Source organism: Bufo gargarizans, chromosome 8, assembly GCF_014858855.1.
Source record: "Bufo gargarizans isolate SCDJY-AF-19 chromosome 8, ASM1485885v1, whole genome shotgun sequence".
NCBI lineage: Eukaryota > Metazoa > Chordata > Amphibia > Anura > Bufonidae > Bufo > Bufo gargarizans.
The window spans coordinates 193,086,894-193,109,114 of record NC_058087.1 but is presented as its reverse complement, the minus strand read 5'-3'; the positions used below and the strand labels follow the sequence as shown (position 1 = coordinate 193,109,114).

Sequence of the window (22,221 nt, the reverse complement as noted above, 5' to 3'; positions counted from 1 at the left end):
GGCAGGCGTGGTGCAGTGATGTAGCAAGGGGTAGGCGTGGTGCAGCGATGTAGCAGGGGGCAGGCATGGTGCAGCGATGTAGCAGGGGGCAGGCGTGGTGCAGCGATGTAGCAGGGGGCAGGCGTGGTGCAGCGATGTAGCAGGGGGCAGGCGTGGTGCAGTGATGTAGCAGGGGGCAGGCGTGGTGCAGCGATGTAGCAGGGGGCAGGCGTGGTGCAGTGATGTAGCAGGGGGCAGGCGTGGTGCAGTGACTGGAGGTTATTAGGACCTGCATTTTGTTTTATAAATTGGAAGTGTCTGCTGATTGGCTGCTGTCCTTCAAGTCAGTTTAGTAGATGAACGTTGACCTCTGATTGGCTGCGTGGAGGTATATGTCATGCATGAGCGGTATCTGGTGACGTATGTTGCAGTTATCTGGGGTTGCATGCTCTCCCGGTTGCACAGCTGCTGCTTCCCCCCAGGTCTGAATACGCCCCAATATAAGCGACTGAACCTCATTTCTGCGTTTACGATACATTCACAAATCACAAGTTCTGATGTGATCGGAAATTGTAAAAAAGCAGCAACAAACCGTAAAAGTCAAGTGTGAATATACTCTTATCCATTCTACTCATACGTGTCCTGAGCACGGCACATGCGGGTGTCTGACACTATAGAGTGGTGGTGGGACTACAACTCCCAGCACACTCCGGTAACGGTGGAGGAGACCAGGTGGTGGCTATTGCTTTGATCTCATTGCTTGTTTTGTGCTCTGGTTCTCCTTGTATTGATGTACATGACAGGCGGTCAGGGATGGCGCAGGGGTGCGGCCTTCCTCTTATGGCCCTGTAGTTAGTCTGTGGAGCTCTGCTCTCTGCCCCCGTCCCTGGATCAGTGTGGCCTTAAGAGCTCACGCACGCGGCCATAGTTTTTTTCCACATCTGGACCCATTCATTTCAATGGGGCCACAGAAGATGCGGACAGCACAGTGTTCCGTTTCGCGCCCCTGCAAAAAAGATAGAACGTGTCCTGTTCTTGTCCGTTTCGTGGAGAAGAATAGGCATTTCTAAAGGGGGCCGGATGTGCCGATCTGCAAAATGCGGAATGCACTCCGCCAGTATCAGTGTTTTGCGGATCCATAATTTGCGGACCCCAAAAAAATGCAACAGCCATATGCATGATCCCTTGATGATGGCACGTGGTAAACTCCACCGAATGCCACCACCGCAGCCACAACCCAGGCACCAGGATGTAAGATTGGAATGGAGCGGCGGACACGATTTGCCCTGGGGACTTGATTTGCTCCTTCTTGGACCCGTTGCCGCTGCTTCTGACAGCCCAGATCCTGAACCAGTGTGTCCTCTACGCTTCCATTCAGACCAGCTGCTCCCAGTGCCTTCATTACCGCTCTGAACTGGAACTGCAATACTGTGGTCCCAGCTAGAAGCGCCCCAGGTCGCCCGACTCCCAGCCGCACATACTTCTACCTCCACTCCGCACAGTGGTCCAGCTCTTTCCTAGCGTGGCCCAATATCCTACCTCCGCTGGATCTGCTTTGGAGCGTGATATGAAGCATGGAACCTTCTTCCCGGAAACCTGTAGGTCCTAGAACTTTAGCCCTGACATTGTGATGAAGCCTCTGGCTTGTAACTGCAACAGTAAGCGTACATCCACAAGGTTCTATGTATTTTGAGGTCCGCAACAAAGGCATCTGCAAAATCCGTATACTGTCCGCGTTGCATCTGCATTTTTTGCAAACCCATTGACTTCAATGAGTCTGAGGTCCACGTCTGTAGCCAAGTGCAGGACAAGTTCTAACTTTTGCGGATAAATGTCTTCTGTGTGTCTGTTCTGCAAAATATAGAACATGTCCTGTTCTTGGCCGCACATGCAGACCATGGGCCCGTAGAAGTCAATGGTGACATCACAAGGACTCTATCCCTATTTGCACTATTTTTATGGTTAAACGGAACGGAAAAACGGAAATACGAAAACGGAATGCATATGGTGTACATTCCGTTTTTTTGAGAAACCATTGAAATGAATGGTTCCGTATACGGAATGCAAAAAATGTTCGTATGAACGAGTCCTAAGGCCTCTTTCACACGAGCGTGACGGATTAGATCCGGATGCGTTCAGTAAAACTCGCACCTTTTTGCAAGCAAGTTCAGCCAGTGTTGTCTATGATTGCGTTCAGTTGTTTCCGCGCGGGTGCAATGCGTTTTGATGTGTTTTTCACGCGCGTGATAAAAAAATGAAGGTTAACAAACAACATCTCTTAGCAACCATGTGAAAAACGCATCGCCTCCGCAATGCGTTTTTCACTGAAGCCCCATTCACTACTATGGGGCCGGGGCAGCGTGAAAAACGCAGAATATAGAACATGCTGAGTTTTTCAGAACTGATGCGTCGAAAAAAAAATCTCGTGTGCACAGACCCATTGAAATGAATGGGCCCGGATTCAGTGCGGGGGCCATGTGTTCAGGTCACGCATTGCACCGGCGTGGAAAACTCGCTTGTGTGAAAGGGGCCTAAGTAATATTGGTTTCGGGGTCAGACAACCCCCTCAATGAATCCCTATAATGCACTTTGTCCTACGCCATCCGCCATTCTAGATGAGATATGAATAAGCACATAGAGGGTATATGTGATGCCGTGAGCGGAGCCTTATATAGGAAGCAGCACCAGGGGCCGACTGGCCATAGACCCGACAGGGAGATTACCCAGGGGGCCGCCCAAGCCCTCCGCCTCAATTACTGCTAGAAGACGTCCCAACCACATCCTAACAGTGACACAATTATTTTGGCAAATGATGGCCAATGGGATAGAGAAGGCGCTCATAGGGTAAGCAAATTCAAACAAACAAATTTCTAATGAAAGAAATGGTTTGCTCACCTACTGCGGTTGCATCAATTGGATGCAACTGCAATGGAGATCAAGTATAGATAAGGGATGGTTGGTGCAGCCAAGATCCGTCCTAACACCTTGGGCAGGGGCCACCCTGCCACTAGGGTAATGGAAATGAAGAGAAGTACGCTACACCTTAAGTGGAGCGTGTGGACTGCTGAGGGCGCACGAGACAACTCTCCTAACCTTCCCGGCTCAGACTTGATAAAGGGGACTTTACCCCGAAACGCGTTGTCTTACGAATAAATGGAATACTGCCGAAATTCAAACACGGTCCTTGTTTGGTTGTCTCGTGCGCCCCCAGCAGTCCACACGCTCCACTTAAGGTGTAGCGTACTTCTCTTCACAATTATTTTGGGGAATCGCAATGACTCCTCGCCCCCGAGTGCCCAGGACACGTTGCTCTTTTTGCTCGGCGGATGCAGCTGCGGCCGTACGGGCATCAGAAGCAAAGCAGGTTCTGGGGAGTGAGGTAAGTACATTGTGCGTGAAGGGCCCGGGAATGTGGGGAAGGGGGGCATTTCAGGGGTCGCATGACCCCTTTAAACTGTAGCTTTAGCAGCATGTTAACAGAAGGAAAAAATAAATCTCTAAGGGCCGCCTGTCTTTTCTGCCACCCTAGGTAGTGGCCCACAAGAGCCTAATGTGTGGTAGGAGACATGGGCGTCACTAGGTTAAAACATTTGGGGCCTGGACCCCGGAACTACTGCCTGACTACTGACCAGGAGGCTGCAGAAGCTGAAGGACCTGTGGTGACATCACAGTCATGTGATCTGTGCTACAGGCAGAGCTCCGAGGAGGACAAGGACCTGCGATGATGTCACTGCCATGTGATCAGAGAGGGAAGGGGCGGAGCTCAGCTATGAAGAGGAGAACTAATAGGGAAGACCTTGTGATAACTTCTCTGAAAGGAGGGAAGGTAAGAGAGCCAGAGGAATGCTGGGAGTTGTAGTTCTCCTCTCTTACACCACCTCTGTATGTTAGGGCTGAAGGGAGAGGTGTTATTTACATGGGACTGTATGATGGAGGGGAGTGATGTTTTCTTACATGGGACTGTAGGAGGGGCTGAAGGCAGGGGAGTGATGCTATTTACATGGGACTGTATGTTGGAGGGGCTGAAGGAAGGGAGTGATGTTATTTACATGGGACTGTATATTGGAGGGGCTGAAGGGAGGGGAGTGATGCTATTTACATGGGACTGCATGTTGGATGGGCTGAAGGCATGGGAGTGATGATATTTACATGGGACTGTATATTAGAGGGGCTGAAGGCAGGGAAGCAGTGTTCCCCCTAAGCTGCGCGGGTGAGCGACTGCGCAGCAATTATTGTGCCCCCGCTCACAAGTTTAATAAGTCCGCTCAGCGGCCGCTCACCCGCTCACCCTGCTTGCAAAAAATGCCCGCACTCATGATGAGTCTGACTTCTTCAAAACCTCCTGCTGTGCGGCTCAGCGGCGCGCCGCCTACCCCATATTCCGGCGCTACTGCTGCCTGCTCCTTCTTTTTCTGACCAAAGAGGAGGAGCAGCAGTGCGCAGGGAGAGGTAACGTGGAGGCGGCGTTGGCGGCGTGTTAGGTGTAGACTGTATATAGTGTAGGAAGGAACAAGGGGCCATCATTGACGGTCGGTACGTGTCACCGAGGTTCCTGGCCCCGGTGAGGTAAGAGCCGTTTTTTTTCCCTGAAGTGTCAGTATTGCAGATTGCTGTCTGACACTTCAGCTGGTTAGTATGGCTATCAAGCTGATCCGGGACGGCTCTTACTGGGAGCAGCCAAAGTGCTGGGTGGGTGGCTGCTCCCCACGCTCCAGGCCGGGTCTTGGCAGGCTTATAAGCAGCCAGCACTGCCAGGTGGTGTGGATTACCTCCCTCTGACAGTGGAGATCTCTGCGCTGAGGGCTGAAGGCCGTGTGTCTGGCGAGCAGCCGCCGTACAGCCTCAAAGTGGACTTTCTGAGGCTGAGCATTCAGCCAGGTGTGAACTGACTCCCAGGATACCAGGTGAACAAGCCCCAAGCCTGAAAAGGGACTGTTCTGTTATGGCCTCATGCACACGACCGTTGTTGTGGTCCGCATCCGAGCCTCTCAGGTGCGGACCCATTCACTTTACCCCCTTAAGGACAGCGGGCTTCCTGTCACAACGCAGGGGGGGAGTCCCGTGACCCCCCCCCCCCCCATATTGGTAATCGCCGCAAACCGCAGGTCAATTCAGACCTGCGGTTTGCGGCTTTTACCTTATCCGGCAGTGCCATCGGGTCCTCATGCGGCTGTAGGGGAGACCCGATTGCATGGAAGGCAGCGCGATGTCTAAGGAAGGCATCGCGCTGCCTTCCGGTGAAGAGCCTGTGAGATCCAGCCCCCTGAATCTCACAGGCCGGAAGCTGTATGAGTAATACACACAGTATTACTCATACAGCCAATGCATTCCAATACAGAAGTATTGGAATGCATTGTATAGGATTAGACCCCCCAAAGTTCAAGTCCCAAAGTGGGACAAAAATTAAAGTGAGAAAAAAAGTAGAAAAAATAAAGTTTTCCCCCAAAAATTAAAGTTTCAATTAAAAATAAACAAAAACGTCATTTTCCCCAAATAAAGTAAAAAAAAAAAGGTAAAAAATAGGGGGGAAAAAAATGTATACATATTTGGTATCGCCGTGTCCGTATCGACCGGCTCTATAAACATATCACATGACCTAACCCCTCATGAACACCGTAAAAAATAAAAACTGTGCTAAATTCACAATTTTTTTGTCACCTTACATCACAAAAAGTACAACAGCAAGCGACCAAAAAGGCGTTTGCCCACCAAAATAGTACCAATCTAACCGTCACCTCATCCTGCAAAAAATGAGCCCCTACCTGAGACAATCGCCTAAAAAATAAAAAAAACTATGGCTCAGAATATGGAGACACTAAAACATAATTTTTTTGTTTTAAAAAAAGCTGTTATTGTGTAAAACTTACATAAATAAAAAAAAAGTATACATATTAGGTATCGCCGCGTTCGTATCGACCGGCTCTATAAAAATATCACATGACCTAACCCCTCAGATGGGGCTGTTCACATAAGCGGTGATTTTCACTCATCACTTGCGCGTTGCGTGAAAATCGCAGCATGCTCCTCTTTGTGCGTTTTTCACGTAACGCAGGCCCCATAGAAATGAATGGGGTTGCGTGAAAATCGCAAGCATCCGCAAGCAAGTGCGGATGTGGTGCGATTTTCACGCACGGTTGCTAGGAGACGATCGGGATGGAGACCCGATCATTATTTTACTATGCATTCTGTATTCAGAATGCTATTATTTTCCCTTATAAACAGGTTATAAGGGAAAATAATACAATCTACAGAACACCGATCCTAAGACCTAACTTCTGTGAAGAAGTTCGGGTTCGGGTACCAAACAGGCGCAATTTTTCTCACGCGAGTGCAAAACGCATTACAATGTTTTGCACTCGCGTGAAAAAATCGCACATTTTCCCGCAACGCCCGTCTGAAAGAGGCCTAAGCCTTGTAAAAATTAAATATAATTCCCAAAATGATCCAAACATAAAGTAGACATATGGGGAATGTAAAGTAATAACTATTTTTGGAGGGATTACTATGTATTATAGAAGTAGAGAAATTGAAACTTGAAAATTTCCTCTATACTGCGTCCGCTAACCTGCCTACCAGAGCGAATCCCCACAATAGGTGTAGGCTGTATATCTATCTCACAGGGGTTATATTGTCCGGCATGGCGTAACCTCCATACATTTACTGTACAATATACAGTATAATCTCTGCACCATGCTGTACAGTATACATTATAATCCCTGCACCATGCTGTACAATATACAGTATAATCCCTGCACCATGCTGTACAGTATACATTATAATCCCTGCACCATGCCGTACAGTATAATCCCTGCACCATGCTGTACAGTATACAATATAACACCTAAACTGTGGGGTTTTGTTGTATATTGTACGGCATGGTGCAGGGATTATACTGTATATTACACAGCATTGTGCAGGGGTTATACTGTATATTGTACAGCATGGTGCAGGGATTATACTGTATATTGTACAGCAGTGCAGGGGTTATACTGTATATTGTACAGCATGGTGCAGGGATTATACTGTATATTGTACAGCATGGTGCAGGGATTATACTGTATATTGTACAGCATGGTGCAGGGATTATACTGTATATTGTACAGCATGGTTTCAGGGATTATACTGTATATTGCACAGCATGATGCAGGGATTATACTGTATGTTGTACAGCATGGTGCAGGGATTATACTGTATATTGTACAGCATGGTGCAGGGATTATACTGTATATTGTACATCAGTGCAGGGGTTATACTGTATATTGCACAGCATGGTGCAGGGATTATACTGTATATTGCACAGCATGGTTTCAGGGATTATACTGTATATTGCACAGCATGGTGCAGGGATTATACTGTATATTGCACAGCATGGTGCAAGGATTATACTGTATGTTGTACAGCATGATGCAGGGATTATACTGTATGTTGTACAGCATGGTGCAGGGATTATACTGTATATTGTACAGCATGGTGCAGGGATTATACTGTATATTGTACAGCATGGTGCAGGGATTATACTGTATATTGTACAGCATGGTGCAGGGATTATACTGTATATTGTACAGCATGGTGCAGGGATTATACTGTATATTACACAGCATTGTGCAGGGATTATACTGTATGTTGCACAGCATGGTGCAGGGATTATACTGTATATTGTACAGCATGGTGCAGGGATTATACTGTATATTACACAGCATTGTGCAGGGATTATACTGTATATTGTACAGCAGTGCAGGGGTTATACTGTATATTGTACAGCATGGTGCAGGGGTTATACTGTATATTGTACAGCATGGTGCAGGGATTATACTGTATATTGTACATCAGTGCAGGGGTTATACTGTATATTGCACAGCATGGTGCAGGGATTATACTGTATATTGCACAGCATGGTTTCAGGGATTATACTGTATATTGCACAGCATGGTGCAGGGATTATACTGTATATTGCACAGCATTGTGCAGGGATTATACTGTATGTTGTACAGCATGATGCAGGGATTATACTGTATGTTGTACAGCATGGTGCAGGGATTATACTGTATATTGTACAGCATGGTGCAGGGATTATACTGTATATTGTACAGCATGGTGCAGGGATTATACTGTATATTGTACAGCATGGTGCAGGGATTATACTGTATGTTGTACAGCATGGTGCAGGGATTATACTGTATATTGTACAGCATTGTGCAGGGGTTACACTAGATGCTCTTTAATGTGACAATTATGTTAGGTTTTCCTATCGCCCACCTTTTGATGGCGCTGTGCCCAGCTCTGAGCCGACCCCGCTCAGCAGCTGCCAAGGCTTAGAGGGAACACTGCAGGGGAGTGATGTTATTTACATGGGACTGTATGTTAGGGCTTAAGGGAGGGGTGTTATTTACATGGGACTGTATATTAGAGGGGCTGGAGGGAGTGATCTTTACATGGGACTGTATGTTGGATGGGTTGAGGGAAGTGGTTATTTACATGGGACTGTATACTAGAGGGGCTGAAGGCAGGCGAGTGATGTTATTTACATGGGACTGTATGTTGGGAGGGATGTTATTTACATGGAACTGTATGTTGGAGGGGCTGAAGGGAGGGGAGTGATGTTATTTACATGGGACTGTATGTTTGGGCTGAAGAGAGGGGTGTTATTTACATGGGACTGTATATTAGAGGGGCTGAAAGGAGGGAGTGGTGTTATTTACATGGGACTGTATATTGCAGGGGCTGAATGGAGGAGAGTAATGCTGTTTACCTGGGACTGTATGTTGGAGGGGCTGAAGGCAGGCAAGTGATGTTAGTTGCATGGGACTGTATGTTGGAGGAGCTGAAGGCAGGCGAGTGATGTTAGTTACATGGGACTGTACAGGTCCTTCTCAAAAAATTAGCATATTGTGATAAAGTTCATTATTTTCTGTAATGTACTGATAAACATTAGACTTTCATATATTTTAGATTCATTACACACCAACTGAAGTAGTTCAAGCCTTTTATTGTTTTAATATTGATGATTTTGGCATACAGCTCATGAAAACCCAAAATTCCTATCTCAAAAAATTAGCATATTTCATCCGACCAATAAAAGAAAAGTGTTTTTAATACAAAAAAAGTCAACCTTCAAATAATTATGTTCAGTTATGCACTCAATACTTGGTCGGGAATCCTTTTGCAGAAATGACGGCTTCAATGCGGCGTGGCATGGAGGCCATCAGCCTGTGGCACTGCTGAGGTGTTATGGAGGCCCAGGAGGCTTCAGTGCGGCGTGGCATGGAGGCAATCAGCCTGTGGCACTGCTGAGGTGTTATGGAGGCCCAGGATGCTTCAATGCGGCGTGGCATGGAGGCAATCAGCCTGTGGCACTGCTGAGGTGTTATGGAGGCCCAGGATGCTTCAATGCGGCGTGGCATGGAGGCAATCAGCCTGTGGCACTGCTGAGGTGTTATGGAGGCCCAGGATGCTTCGATAGCGGCCTTAAGCTCACCCAGAGTGTTGGGTCTTGCGTCTCTCAACTTTCTCTTCCCAATATCCCACAGATTCTCTATGGGGTTCAGGTCAGGAGAGATGGCAGGCCAATTGAGCACAGTAATACCATGGTCAGTAAACCATTTACCAGTGGTTTTGGCACTGTGAGCAGGTGCCAGGTCGTGCTGGAAAATGAAATCTTCATCTCCATAAAGCTTTTCAGCAGATGGAAGCATGAAGTGCTCCAAAATCTCCTGATGGCTAGCTGCATTGACCCTGCCCTTGATAAAACACAGTGGACCAACACCAGCAGCTGACATGGCACCCCAGACCATCACTGACTGTGGGTACTTGACACTGGACTTCAGGAATTTTGGCATTTCCCTCTCCCCAGTCTTCCTCCAGACTCTGGCACCTTGATTTCCGAATGACATGCAACAGTCCAGTGCTGCTTCTCTGTAGCCCAGGTCAGGCGCTTCTGCCGCTGTTTCTGGTTCAAAAGTGGCTTGACCTGGTGTCACAACCAGACAGCTGAGAAGCTCTGACAGAGGCCTTTCAGAACCTCCTCCTTGAGTTTCTGTGTTGTGGTATTCAGCTCCTCCTCTCATCAGCCTCTCTCAAGCTGTCATGTGTTGGACTAATTGCTTCCCTTTAAATTCTTACCCAGAAGGCTTTTCTGAGCGGCTTATACTTCTTCCTGGAGTGTGTGTGCACGCTGATCTGTCCTCCTGTTTGCTTCAAAGCTAAGTGTACCTTTATCTGTTAATATCTGTTTGCTGGATCCCAGGTGACCCTGACTCCCTCCGTATCTTGTGTAGGGAGCCGGTGGTCGTGTCCCCTCACTATTGTAGGGTGCTCAGGGCTTTATAGTCAAGGTTCGTGGATATGCAAACCTCCACCATTCGGATCTTTGCATAGGCTGAGCAGCCAGGGAAACTGCCAGGTCTTCTGCAGGGGTCTCCCTTGGTTCCTTAGTTTTTGGATCCAGCGAGTTGTTTATACATGTTGCTTTGCCTTATTTGCTGTACACCGTCCGTGACATTATAAGCCGCCGTAACCGTCTCAAGCATGGATCCGGTTTCACTTTTGGCTGAACGCCTTCAGGGTCTTTCATTGGAGGTAGCTGATCTCCGCAGGACTTTTTCTCAGCTTCAAGTGACCGGTTCAGCTGGCGTTCATGGAGTTTCCTCTGAGCCTAAGATCTCGCTCCCGGATACGTTCTCCGGGGGTAGTGAGAATTTTGTGTGTTTTAGAGAGGCTTGCAAACTCCATTTTCGCCTTCTTCCCCATTCTTCTGGTGATGGGGAACGGAGGGTGGGGATCATTATATCGCTGCTCAGGGGTAACGCTCAGTCCTGGGCCTTTTCGCTGCCGGAGGGGGCACGGCCCCTCCGTTCAGTGGATGAATTCTTTTTAGCCCTGGGTCAGATATATGATGATCCGGATCGTATTGCTCTGGCGGAGTCTAGACTACGTCTCCTATGCCAGGGTAAACAATCCGCAGAAATATACTGCTCAGAATTTCGGAGATGGGCAGTTGATACTGGTTGGAATGATGCTGCACTCCGAAGTCAATTTTGCCATGGTCTTTCAGAGGGATTGAAAGATGCATTCGCCTTTCATGAAAGGCCTATTTCTTTGGACTCTGCTATGTCTCAGGCCGTTCGTATTGACAGGCATCTTAGAGAGAGAGGAGAGATCTCTCCTTCCTGTCATACTCGGTCCCAGGACTGTGCAGCGGTTCCATTCTCTGCGCAGGGGTCTCAGTCGCTGTCAGCCCCTTCTGAGCAGGAGCCCATGCAGCTGGGGTTGATTGCTTCTGACAATAGAAGATTCAGCCCGCATGGGAGGGTTTTTTTTTGTTGTGGAGGTATTAATCATTTGGCAAATATTTGTCCCTCTAGGAGATTCAGGCAGTTCTCTGGGTATAATAAAGAAACAAAGAGGAAAAAATCTTTGAAGAATGTTCCGTCTGTTACTATTGGCAGGGTTGAGGCGGAGATTGAAGGTTTTCCGTTTGCTTGTAGTTCCCGTTTTGTCCTGCCGGCTAGGGTGGCGCTAGAGAGCAAGAACATTTTTTGTGAGATTTTTGTGGATAGTGGAGCAGCGGTCAATCTCATTGATAATCACTTTGCGATAACTCATGGTTTCCAGGTGTGCGCTTTGAGAAACGATATTCCTGTGTTTGCTATCGATTCCGCTCCACTTTCTCAGAAGTCATTAAAGGGCATAGTTCACAATATCCGTTTAATTGTGAGTGATGCTCATGTTGAGGATGTGTCATGTTTCGTCCTTAGCGGTTTGCCGACTCCTCTAGTGTTGGGGCTACCCTGGCTCACTAAACATAACCCCACCATTGATTGGCAAGCGAGGCAAATACAGACGTGGACAAAATTGTTGGTACCCTTTGGTCAATGAAAGAAAAAGTCACAATGGTCACAGAAATAACTTTAATCTGACAAAAGTAATAATAAATTAAAATTCTATAAATGTTAACCAATGAAAGTCAGACATTGTTTTTCAACCATGCTTCAACAGAATTATGTAAAAAAATAAACTCATGAAACAGGCATGGACAAAAATGATGGTACCCCTAGAAAACACAGAACATAATGTGACCAAAGGGACATGTTAATTCAAGGTGTGTCCACTAATTAGCATCACAGGTGTCTACAACCTTGTAATCAGCCATTGGGCCTATATATATGGCTCCAGGTAATCACTGTGTTGTTTGGTGATATGGTGTGTACCACACTCGACATGGACCAGAGGAAGCAAAGGAAAGAGCTGTCTCAAGAGATCAGAAAGAAAATTATAGACAAGCATGTTAAAGGTAAAGGCTATAAGACCATCTCCAAGCAACTAGATGTTCCTGTGAGTACAGTTGCACATATTATTCATAAGTTTAAGATCCATGGGACTGTAGCCAACCTCCCTGGACGTGGCCGCAGGAGGAAAATTGATGACAAATCTAAGAGACGGATAATCCGAATGGTAACAAAAGAGCCTAGAAAGACTTCTAAAGAGATTCAAGGTGAACTTCATGCTCAAGGAACATCAGTGTCAGATCGCACCATCCGTCGTTGTTTGAGCCAAAGTGGACTACATGGGAGACGACCAAGGAGGACACCATTGTTGAAAACGAATCATAAAAAAGCAAGACTGGAATATGCCAAACTACATGTTGACAAGCCACAAAGCTTCTGGGAGAATGTCCTGTGGACAGATGAGACAAAAATCGAAGTTTTTGCCAAGGCACATCAGCTGTATGTTCACAGACGAAAAAATGAAGCATATCAAGAAAAGAACACTGTCCCTACTGTGAAACATGGAGGAGGCTCTGTTATGTTCTGGGGCTGCTTTGCTGCGTCTGGCACAGGGTGTCTTGAATCTGTGCAGGGTACAATGAAATCTCAAGACTATCAAGGAATTCTAGAGAGAAATGTACTAGCCAGTGTCAGAAAGCTTGGTCTCAGTCGCAGGTCATGGGTCTTGCAACAGGACAATGACCCAAAACACACCGCTAAAAACACCCAAGAATGGCTAAGAGGAAAAAATTGGACTATTCTAAAGTGGCCTTCTATGAGCCCTGACCTCAATCCTATTGAGCATCTTTGGAAGGAGCTGAAACATGCAGTCTGGAAAAGGCACCCTTCAAACCGGACACAACTGGAGCAGTTTGCTCATGAGGAGTGGGCCAAAATACCTGCTGAGAGGTGCAGATGTCTCATTGACAGTTACAGGAAGCGTTTGATTGCAGTGATTGCCTCAAAAGGTTGCGCAACAAAATATTAAGTTAGGGGTACCATCATTTTTGTCCATGCCTGTTTCATGAGTTTATTTTTTTACATAATTCTGTTGAAGCATGGTTGAAAAACAATGTCTGACTTTCATTGGTTAACATTTATAGAATTTTAATTTATTATTACTTTTGTCAGATTAAAGTTATTTCTGTGACCATTGTGACTTTTTCTTTCATTGACCAAAGGGTACCAACAATTTTGTCCACGTCTGTAAATGGTTGGAGTGACTTTTGCAGAGAGAATTGCCTCATGACATCTGTTTCTGAGGTTGCTACTAAGACTGTACCATCTTTTCTCTCTGAATTTTCGGATGTCTTCTCTGAGAGTGGAGTTCAGGATTTGCCCCCGCACAGGGAGTACGATTGCCCTATTAATCTCATCCCAGACGCCAAGCTGCCTAAATCTCGTTTATACAATCTTTCCCAACCTGAGAGGATCGCTATGCGTGCTTATATCTCTGAGAGTCTGAGAAAGGGACACATACGACCCTCAAAGTCACCTGTTGCCGCTGGTTTTTTCTTTGTTAAGAAAAAAGATGGTTCTTTAAGACCTTGTCTGGATTTCAGGGAGCTGAACAGTATCACTATTCGTGACCCTTATCCGCTTCCTCTGATCCCGGACCTATTTAACCAGGTTGTTGGGGCTAAAGTATTTTCCAAATTAGATTTAAGAGGGGCATACAACCTGGTCAGGGTCAGAGAAGGGGACGAATGGAAGACGGCCTTCAATACCCCTGAGGGCCATTTTGAGAATTTGGTTATGCCTTTTGGTTTGATGAATGCCCCAGCCGTTTTTCAGCATTTCGTGAACAGCATTTTTTATCATTTGATGGGAAAATTTGTATTGGTGTATTTGGATGACATTTTGATTTTTTCTCCCGATTTCAAAACTCATAAGGAACATTTACGTCAGGTCTTGCTCATCCTGCGGGAGAATAAATTATATGCGAAACTGGAAAAATGTGTGTTTGCGGTTCCAGAAATTCAATTTCTGGGGTTTCTTCTCTCCGCTTCTGGTTTTCGCATGGACCCCGAGAAGGTCCGCGCTGTGCTTGAGTGGGAGCTTCCTGAGAATCAAAAGGCGCTGATGCGTTTTTTGGGCTTTGCCAATTATTACAGGAAGTTCATTTTGAATTATTCTTCTATTGTTAAACCACTCACTGATATGACCAGAAAGGGGGTAGATTTTTCTTCTTGGTCAGTAGAGGCGCGTAAGGCTTTTTCTGATATCAAGGAGAGTTTTGCTTCCGCTCCCATCTTGGTGCAACCTGATGTTTCGTTACCCTTCATAGTTGAGGTTGATGCTTCTGAGGTGGGTGTGGGGGCGGTCTTGTCTCAGGGTTCCTCTCCTGCCAATTGGCGACCGTGTGCCTTTTTCTCAAGAAAACTCTCCTCCGCAGAGAGAAATTACGATGTGGGAGATAGGGAATTGTTGGCCATCAAGTTGGCTTTTGAGGAATGGCGCCATTGGCTAGAGGGAGCCAGACACCCTATTACCGTATTTACTGACCATAAAAATCTGGCCTACTTGGAGTCAGCCAAGCGTCTGAACCCGAGACAGGCCAGATGGTCATTGTTCTTTTCTAGGTTTAATTTTGTTGTCACGTTCCGCCCTGGAGTTAAGAATGTGAAGGCAGATGCCCTGTCACGTTGTTTTCCGGGAGGCGGGAATTTTGAAGACCCGGGTCCCATTTTGGCTGAAGGTGTGGTGGTCTCTGCTCTTTTTCCTGAATTGGAGGCAGAGGTGCAGGCAGCCCAGTCAGAGGCTCCTGATCTTTGTCCTCCTGGGAGGTTGTTTGTGCCTCTCGCTTTAAGACACAAGATTTTTAAAGAACACCACGATACGGTCCTTGCTGGGCACCCGGGGGTAAGAGCCACACTGGATCTCATCGCTCGGAGATTCTGGTGGCCTGCACTTCGTAAGTCGGTTGAGGGTTTTGTGGCAGCCTGCGAGACTTGCGCTCGTGCCAAAGTCCCTCATTCACGGCCATCAGGTCCTCTCCTTCCCTTACCCATTCCTTCCCGTCCTTGGACACATCTGTCCATGGACTTTATCACGGACCTGCCTCGTTCCTCGGGGAAGACTGTGATTCTGGTGGTGGTGGACCGTTTTAGCAAAATGGTGCATTTCATCCCTTTTCCTGGTTTGCCCAATGCTAAGACGCTGGCGCAGGCATTTGTTGATCACATTGTCAAATTGCATGGTATTCCTTCAGACATAGTCTCTGATAGGGGCACGCAGTTTGTTTCCAGATTCTGGAAGGCTTTCTGTTCTCGCTTGGGGGTTCGGTTGTCATTCTCTTCTGCTTTCCACCCGCAGTCGAATGGCCAGACAGAGCGCGTCAATCAGAATCTGGAGACATATCTGCGTTGTTTTGTGGCGGAGAATCAAGAGGATTGGTGTTCTTTTTTGTCCCTTGCTGAGTTTGCTTTAAATAACCGTCGTCAGGAGTCCTCTGATAAGTCACCATTTTTTGGTGCATATGGGTTTCATCCACAGTTTGGGACTTTCTCGGGAGAGGGGTCTTCTGGTTTACCTGATGAGGACAGATTCTCCTCGTCTTTGTCATCTATTTGGCAAAAGATTCAAGATAATCTAAAGAGCATGAGTGAGAGATATAAGCGTGTGGCTGATAAGAGACGTGTGCTTGGTCCGGACCTGAATGTTGGTGATCTGGTGTGGTTGTCTACCAAGAATATCAAATTGAAGGTTCCCTCCTGGAAGTTGGGTCCTAGGTTTATTGGGCCTTACAAAATCCTGTCTGTCATCAATCCTGTTGCATACCGTCTTGATCTTCCTCAGACTTGGAAGATCCATAATGTTTTTCATAAGTCCTTATTGAAACCTTATGTTCAACCCATTGTACCCTCGCCTTTGCCTCCTCCTCCGATTATGGTTGATGGGAATCTTGAATTTCAGGTATCTAGGATTGTGGATTCTCGTCTTGTCCGCGGTTCTCTTCAGTACCTTGTTCAGTGGGAGGGGTATGGTCCTGAGGAGAGGATGTGGGTCCCAGTGACGGACATTAAGGCCTCTCGTCTCATCAGGGCTTTCCATAGGTCCCATCCTGAGAAGGTGGGTTCTGAGTGTCCGGAGTCCACTCGTAGAGGGGGGGGTACTGTCACAACCAGACAGCTGAGAAGCTCTGACAGAGGCCTTTCAGAACCTCCTCCTTGAGTTTCTGTGTTGTGGTATTCAGCTCCTCCTCTCATCAGCCTCTCTCAAGCTGTCATGTGTTGGACTAATTGCTTCCCTTTAAATTCTTACCCAGAAGGCTTTTCTGAGCGGCTTATACTTCTTCCTGGAGTGTGTGTGCACGCTGATCTGTCCTCCTGTTTGCTTCAAAGCTAAGTGTACCTTTATCTGTTAATATCTGTTTGCTGGATCCCAGGTGACCCTGACTCCCTCCGTATCTTGTGTAGGGAGCCGGTGGTCGTGTCCCCTCACTATTGTAGGGTGCTCAGGGCTTTATAGTCAAGGTTCGTGGATATGCAAACCTCCACCATTCGGATCTTTGCATAGGCTGAGCAGCCAGGGAAACTGCCAGGTCTTCTGCAGGGGTCTCCCTTGGTTCCTTAGTTTTTGGATCCAGCGAGTTGTTTATACATGTTGCTTTGCCTTATTTGCTGTACACCGTCCGTGACACCTGGGGAATGCGGCACCTGTAGCCCATTTCCTGCACACGCCTGTACACGGTGGCTCTGGATGTTTCTACTCCAGACTCAGTCCACTGCTTCCGCAGGTTCCTCAAGGTCTGGAATCGGTCCTTCTCCACAATCTTCCTCAGGGTCCGGTCACCTCTCCTCGTTGTGCAGTGTTTTCTGCCACACTTTTTCCTTCCCACAGACTTCCCACTGAGGTGCCTTGATACAGCACTCTGGGAACAGCCTATTCGTTCAGAAATTTCTTTCTGTGTCTTACCCTCTTGCTTGATGGTGTCAATGATGGCCTTCTGGACAGCAGTCAGGTCGGCAGTCTTACCCATGATTGCGGTTTGGAGTAATGAACCAGGCTGGGAGTTTTTAAAAGCCTCAGGAATCTTTTGCAGGTATTTAGAGTTAATTAGTTGATTCAGATGATTAGGTTAATAGCTCGTTTAGAGAACCTTTTCATGATATGCTAATTTTTTGAGATAGGAATTTTGGGTTTTCATGAGCTGTATGCCAAAATCATCAATATTAAAACAATAAAAGGCTTGAACTACTTCAGTTGTGTGTAATGAATCTAAAATATATGAAAGTCTAATGTTTATCAGCACATTACAGAAAATAATGAACTTTATCACAATATGCTAATTTTTTGAGAAGGACCTGTATATTGGAGGGGCTGAAGGGAGGGGAGTGATGTTATTTACATGGGACTGTATGTTGGAGGGGCTGAAGGGAGGCGAGTGATGTTATTTAGTAGGGATCGACCAATTATCGGTTTTACCGATATTATCGGCCGATATTCAGGATTTTCAAAGTTATCGGTATCTGCATCTATTTTGCTGATAACGAATCGCGGTGCTCTCAGCGCTCTCCGTGTTCCCTCAGCAGCACGGGGGAGAAGGAAGCAGTGTCTCCCTCCTGTGCTGCTGCCACCAATGAGAGGAGAAAGGAGGGGAGGGGCTGTGGCCACGGCGCCACCAATGATGTTAACTCATTCATTCAAATTTGACAGGAGGCGGGAGCTGGCCTCAGAATTATATAGCCGCACCCGACCTCTATGACAAGTAGCTGCCATCCGCGGCAGTTAACCCCTGCCGCACCTGAGGGGTTAACTGCCGCGGATCGCAGCTACCGCTCATAGAGGTCGGGTGCGGCTATATAATTCTGCAGCCAGAACCCACCTCCTCTATATGAATTACCGTAATGGGCGAGTTATCTTCATTGGTGGCACAGTGTGCCACAGGGTCCCCCCCTCCTCATTGGTGGCAGTGGCAGCTTCTGATCAGAGCCCCAGCAGGGTAATCCTGGAGCTCCGATTGGTTACCATGGCAACCAGGACGCTACTGAAGCCCTGACTGCCATGGTAAGCTCCCTGCTGCCGTGTGCACTATGCACAGAGCAGCAGGGAGAGTGTGAGATCTATCAGGGTGAATAGGACAAGGGTTCTGGCCCCTAAGGGGCCTAAAAGTTAGTAGAAAAAAAACACAAACGCCAAAATATTAAGTATAAATGAAAAAGAAAGATTTACCCCCAAAAAGCTACATGTTAACAATAAACCTGTTCAGCAGATTTGTGTAGGAATTTTTTGTTTTTGTTATTTCAGAATATCGGTATAAATTATTGGCCTGAAAGTCCGCAGATTATTGGTATCGGCTCTAAAAAATCAATATCGGTCGATCCCTATTATTTAGGCCAAGTGACAGCATTTTAAGTAGCGTCCATCACACGATCAGGTCCTGCTGCATCCAGTGAGAAGCGAGTGTGGATGAGGTGTGGGTCTTTTTAGTTTAGTTTTTTGGCAGTCAAAAGAAAATGCTGGGGGCCACTATGAGGGACATTATTAATGCTTGGGGCCACTGTGAGGGACATTATTAATGCTGGGGGCCACTATGAGGGACATTATTAATGCTGGGGGCCACTATGGGGGACATTATTAATGCTGGGGTCCACTATGAGGAACATTATTAATGCTGGGGGCCACTATGAGGGACATTATTAATGCTGGGGGCCACTGTGAGGTACATTATTAATGCTGGGGGCTACTGTGAGGGACATTATTAATGATGGGGGCTACTATGGGGGACATCATTAATGCTGGGGGCCACTGTGAGGGACATTATTAGTGCTGGGGGCCACTGTGAGGGACATTATTAATGCTGGGGGCCACTGTGAGGGACATTATTAATGCTGGGGGCTACTATGGGGGACATCATTAATGCTGGGGGCCACTGTGAGGGACAGGGTGTGATGTATTTTACATAGGACTGTGTGTTGGATGATGCTAAAGAGAGGGAATGATGTTTCTTACATGGGACTGTATGTTGGAGGGGGCAGGAGAGATGATATGATCTTATTTACATGGGCCTGTCTGTTGGAATGGCTGGGGCATTATTATTTCTGAGGGCACTGCAGGGGGGGCATTATAAATACAGGGGCCATTATCGGGGTCCTGATTGCTACAGGGGGCTCTGTAGGAGGCTTATACATCGGCCTTTTTACTACTGAGGGGTCTGTAGGGAGCTTTATTACCACTGGGGGGACAATAGGGGGACCTTATTTCTACTGGGGGCTCTGTGAGGGCATTATTAATACAGGAGGGCTCTTCTACTAATGGGGGCATTCTTGGGGAGCAGTATTACTGTTGGGGACACTGTAGGGGGCTGTATTACTAATGAGGGCATTCTAGAAGGGAATTACTATTGGTGGGACTATGAGGAGCACTATTACTATGGGGGGCACTAGTATTTCTTCAGGATATTATTTTGGGGTATTGGGGGGCACAGCGAGCAGCAGGATAACAGTGTTGGGACTCGAGAATGATGATAGAAATGTGAGGAACCTAAGATGTCTGTGTGTCACACTCTGCAGAGACGAGGCATGGCTTTGAGAAGTTGTCCGGACCGAATGGTGAAGATGAGGCGAATATCTACATCAGAGGAGGCATCACCTGGAGGCTCTGGATGTGAGAGGTATGTGCTGCTGTATTCTCCTGTATGTTTGATGGTGTCTATGCAGCAAGTAAAATGTGTTTGGTGCTAGTGGGGGCATCGACTGGGGCCATATGCATTGGGGCTTGGGCCCCCGATCTTTTGAGACCCTAGCAACGCCCCTGGTAGGAGACTTATACAATCTAGAAGCTAACATATTACTACTTTCATTCATTGCAGAATGGCGTCTGCTGACCTGAGGGCCGAGCTGGACTGCTCCATCTGCCTGAGCCTCTATACAGATCCCATATCCCTGAGATGTGGACACAACTTCTGCCGCTTCTGTATTGTGAGTGCGCTGGATGCGCAGGAGGCAGCTGGAGTGTATTCCTGTCCTGACTGCAGAGCAGAATATCCAGAGCGTCCAGCCCTGGAGAAGAACAGGAAGCTGGGGAACATAGTGGAGCGTTTCTTATCTGCTCAGCTTGATATGGAGGAGACCGGGATCTTCTGTACTTACTGTATAAGGTCTCCTGTACTGGCTGTGAAGTCATGTCTGCAGTGTGAGAACTCTCTATGTGATGACCACCTAACAGCCCACAACAAGTCAGTGGATCATATATTAACAGAACCCACCAGATCCTTTGGCTACCAAAAATGTTCCCTCCACAAGAAGGTTCTGGAGTATTACTGCCCGCAGGACGCGGTTTGTCTGTGTGTGTCCTGCTGTCTGGTCGGCGAGCACAGGGGACACCAGGTGGAACTTCTAGATGAGGCGTCTGAGAAGAAGAAGAAGAAACTGGAGAAATATCTGGAGGAACTAAACCCACAAAAAGCAAAAATGCAGACGAAACTTCAGAATCTGCAGGATCGTCAGAGGAATATCCAGGAGAAAGCCTCTGATAAGAGGAAGAACGTCAGGAAGTTATTTATGGACATTAAGGAGAAACTGGAAATGGCAGAAAAGAAAGCGCTGAGCGAGATCTCCAGGCAGGAGGAGAAGATGGTGTCACAGATATCTGATCTGATCAAGAAGCTGGAAATAGAGGAGGACGAGCTGTCCAGGAAGATGCGTCACGTGGAGGAGATGTGTCATGTCACCGACCCAATAAGACTCCTACAAGAAAGTGACATTACAGTATGTGGTCGTGGAGATGATGAGGACACAGGGGGAGATGGTGGAGAGGGCAGGTCTGAGGATGATCTGGATGAGGTTCTGATCTCACTGACCTTACACCGATCTATGAGGGATATTGTCACCAATGTCACATCAGAGCTCGGGCTCCATGTTCCAGACATATTGCTGGATGAGGACACTGCTAATATATACGTGGAAATTTCAGAAGATCTGAAAACGGCAACAGTAACTGAAGAAGAAGAACATGGCAGACCAAAATCACCAGGAAGGTTCCTGAATTATGCCCAGGTGTTAAGCAGATGTGGCCTCTCCTCAGGAAGACATTACTGGGAGTTAGAGTGGAACCAAATAGGAAGATGTGACATCGGACTGTCCTATCCCAGTATAGAAAGGGATGGAGATCTGTCTGGGGCTGGTGAGAATGATAAATCTTGGTGTCTGACCCTGGAAGATACAGAATACTCAGTGTTACATAATTCAGTCAAAGAAACGCTACATTCAAAGCTAACATGTCCAACACTTGGAGTCTTCTTAGACTATGAGGCCGGGCGTCTGTCCTTCTATCGGCTGTGTGACCCCATCAGACACTTACACACCTTCACCGCCTCCTTCACTGAACCCCTTCATGTTCTCCTCTATGTGGAGGATGAAGCCTCTGTTACGATATTAGGCTGAGGTCATATCTATGGCAGCTTTAGGTGACCAAGTCAGGAAATGTTACATGGTTGTGGGCCATCAGGCTCCTGTAGACGGCTCTTCTTCGTTATCTCAAGTTAATCTGTTTCCAGGGTTGTAGAGTGACACTTAACTCTGACTGTGTAGGATGATGAGAATTGTAGTATATTCGTTGTCGATATTCAAGTCCCTTTTGAAGACAAAATAATAAATATTTGATGTCATTATTGTGTCACCTCATGTTCCTGGTTTATGTTTAAGGTTATTTTGGACTTGGGCCTGTGTATACGAGGAGCTCAGGAGAAGCCTTCACTTGACGACTGACAATACAGCAAGTTGTTAATGTTCAAAAGACGAGCATTTATATAGAACCGTAATCGGGTTGTATATTATTATTTTGATCACTTTGCTTGTATTTACATCTTTTTCTCATCTCGCCTTATATCGACTAACAAATCCTGTTTACACAAGGCGAACATGTCGGCAATTGATAATTTGAGAGCAGTTTCTCGGTACCGCGCAGTTGATGTTTTCAGTAGCCAATATTTGTGAATTGTTCCTTGATATTATGATGATAATTACCCAGGTAGAAG

The 22,221-nt window shown here is 46.9% G+C and overlaps 1 protein-coding gene across 1 annotated transcript; it reads left to right on the top strand.

The window, feature by feature from the left end:
* Window positions 1–20,056: 20,056 nt before the first annotated feature.
* Window positions 20,057–21,628, top strand: LOC122945536 (E3 ubiquitin/ISG15 ligase TRIM25-like). Its single transcript, XM_044304599.1, has one exon. It carries the CDS (start codon window positions 20,057–20,059, stop codon window positions 21,626–21,628), a length of 1,572 nt encoding a protein of 523 aa, XP_044160534.1.
* The last annotated feature ends 593 nt before the right edge of the window (window positions 21,629–22,221 follow it).

Bases quoted from the DNA above. Each gene is read 5' to 3' on its own strand.
- LOC122945536 (XM_044304599.1), top strand. From the start codon at position 20,057: ATGGCGTCTGCTGACCTGAGGGCCGAGCTGGACTGCTCCATCTGCCTG.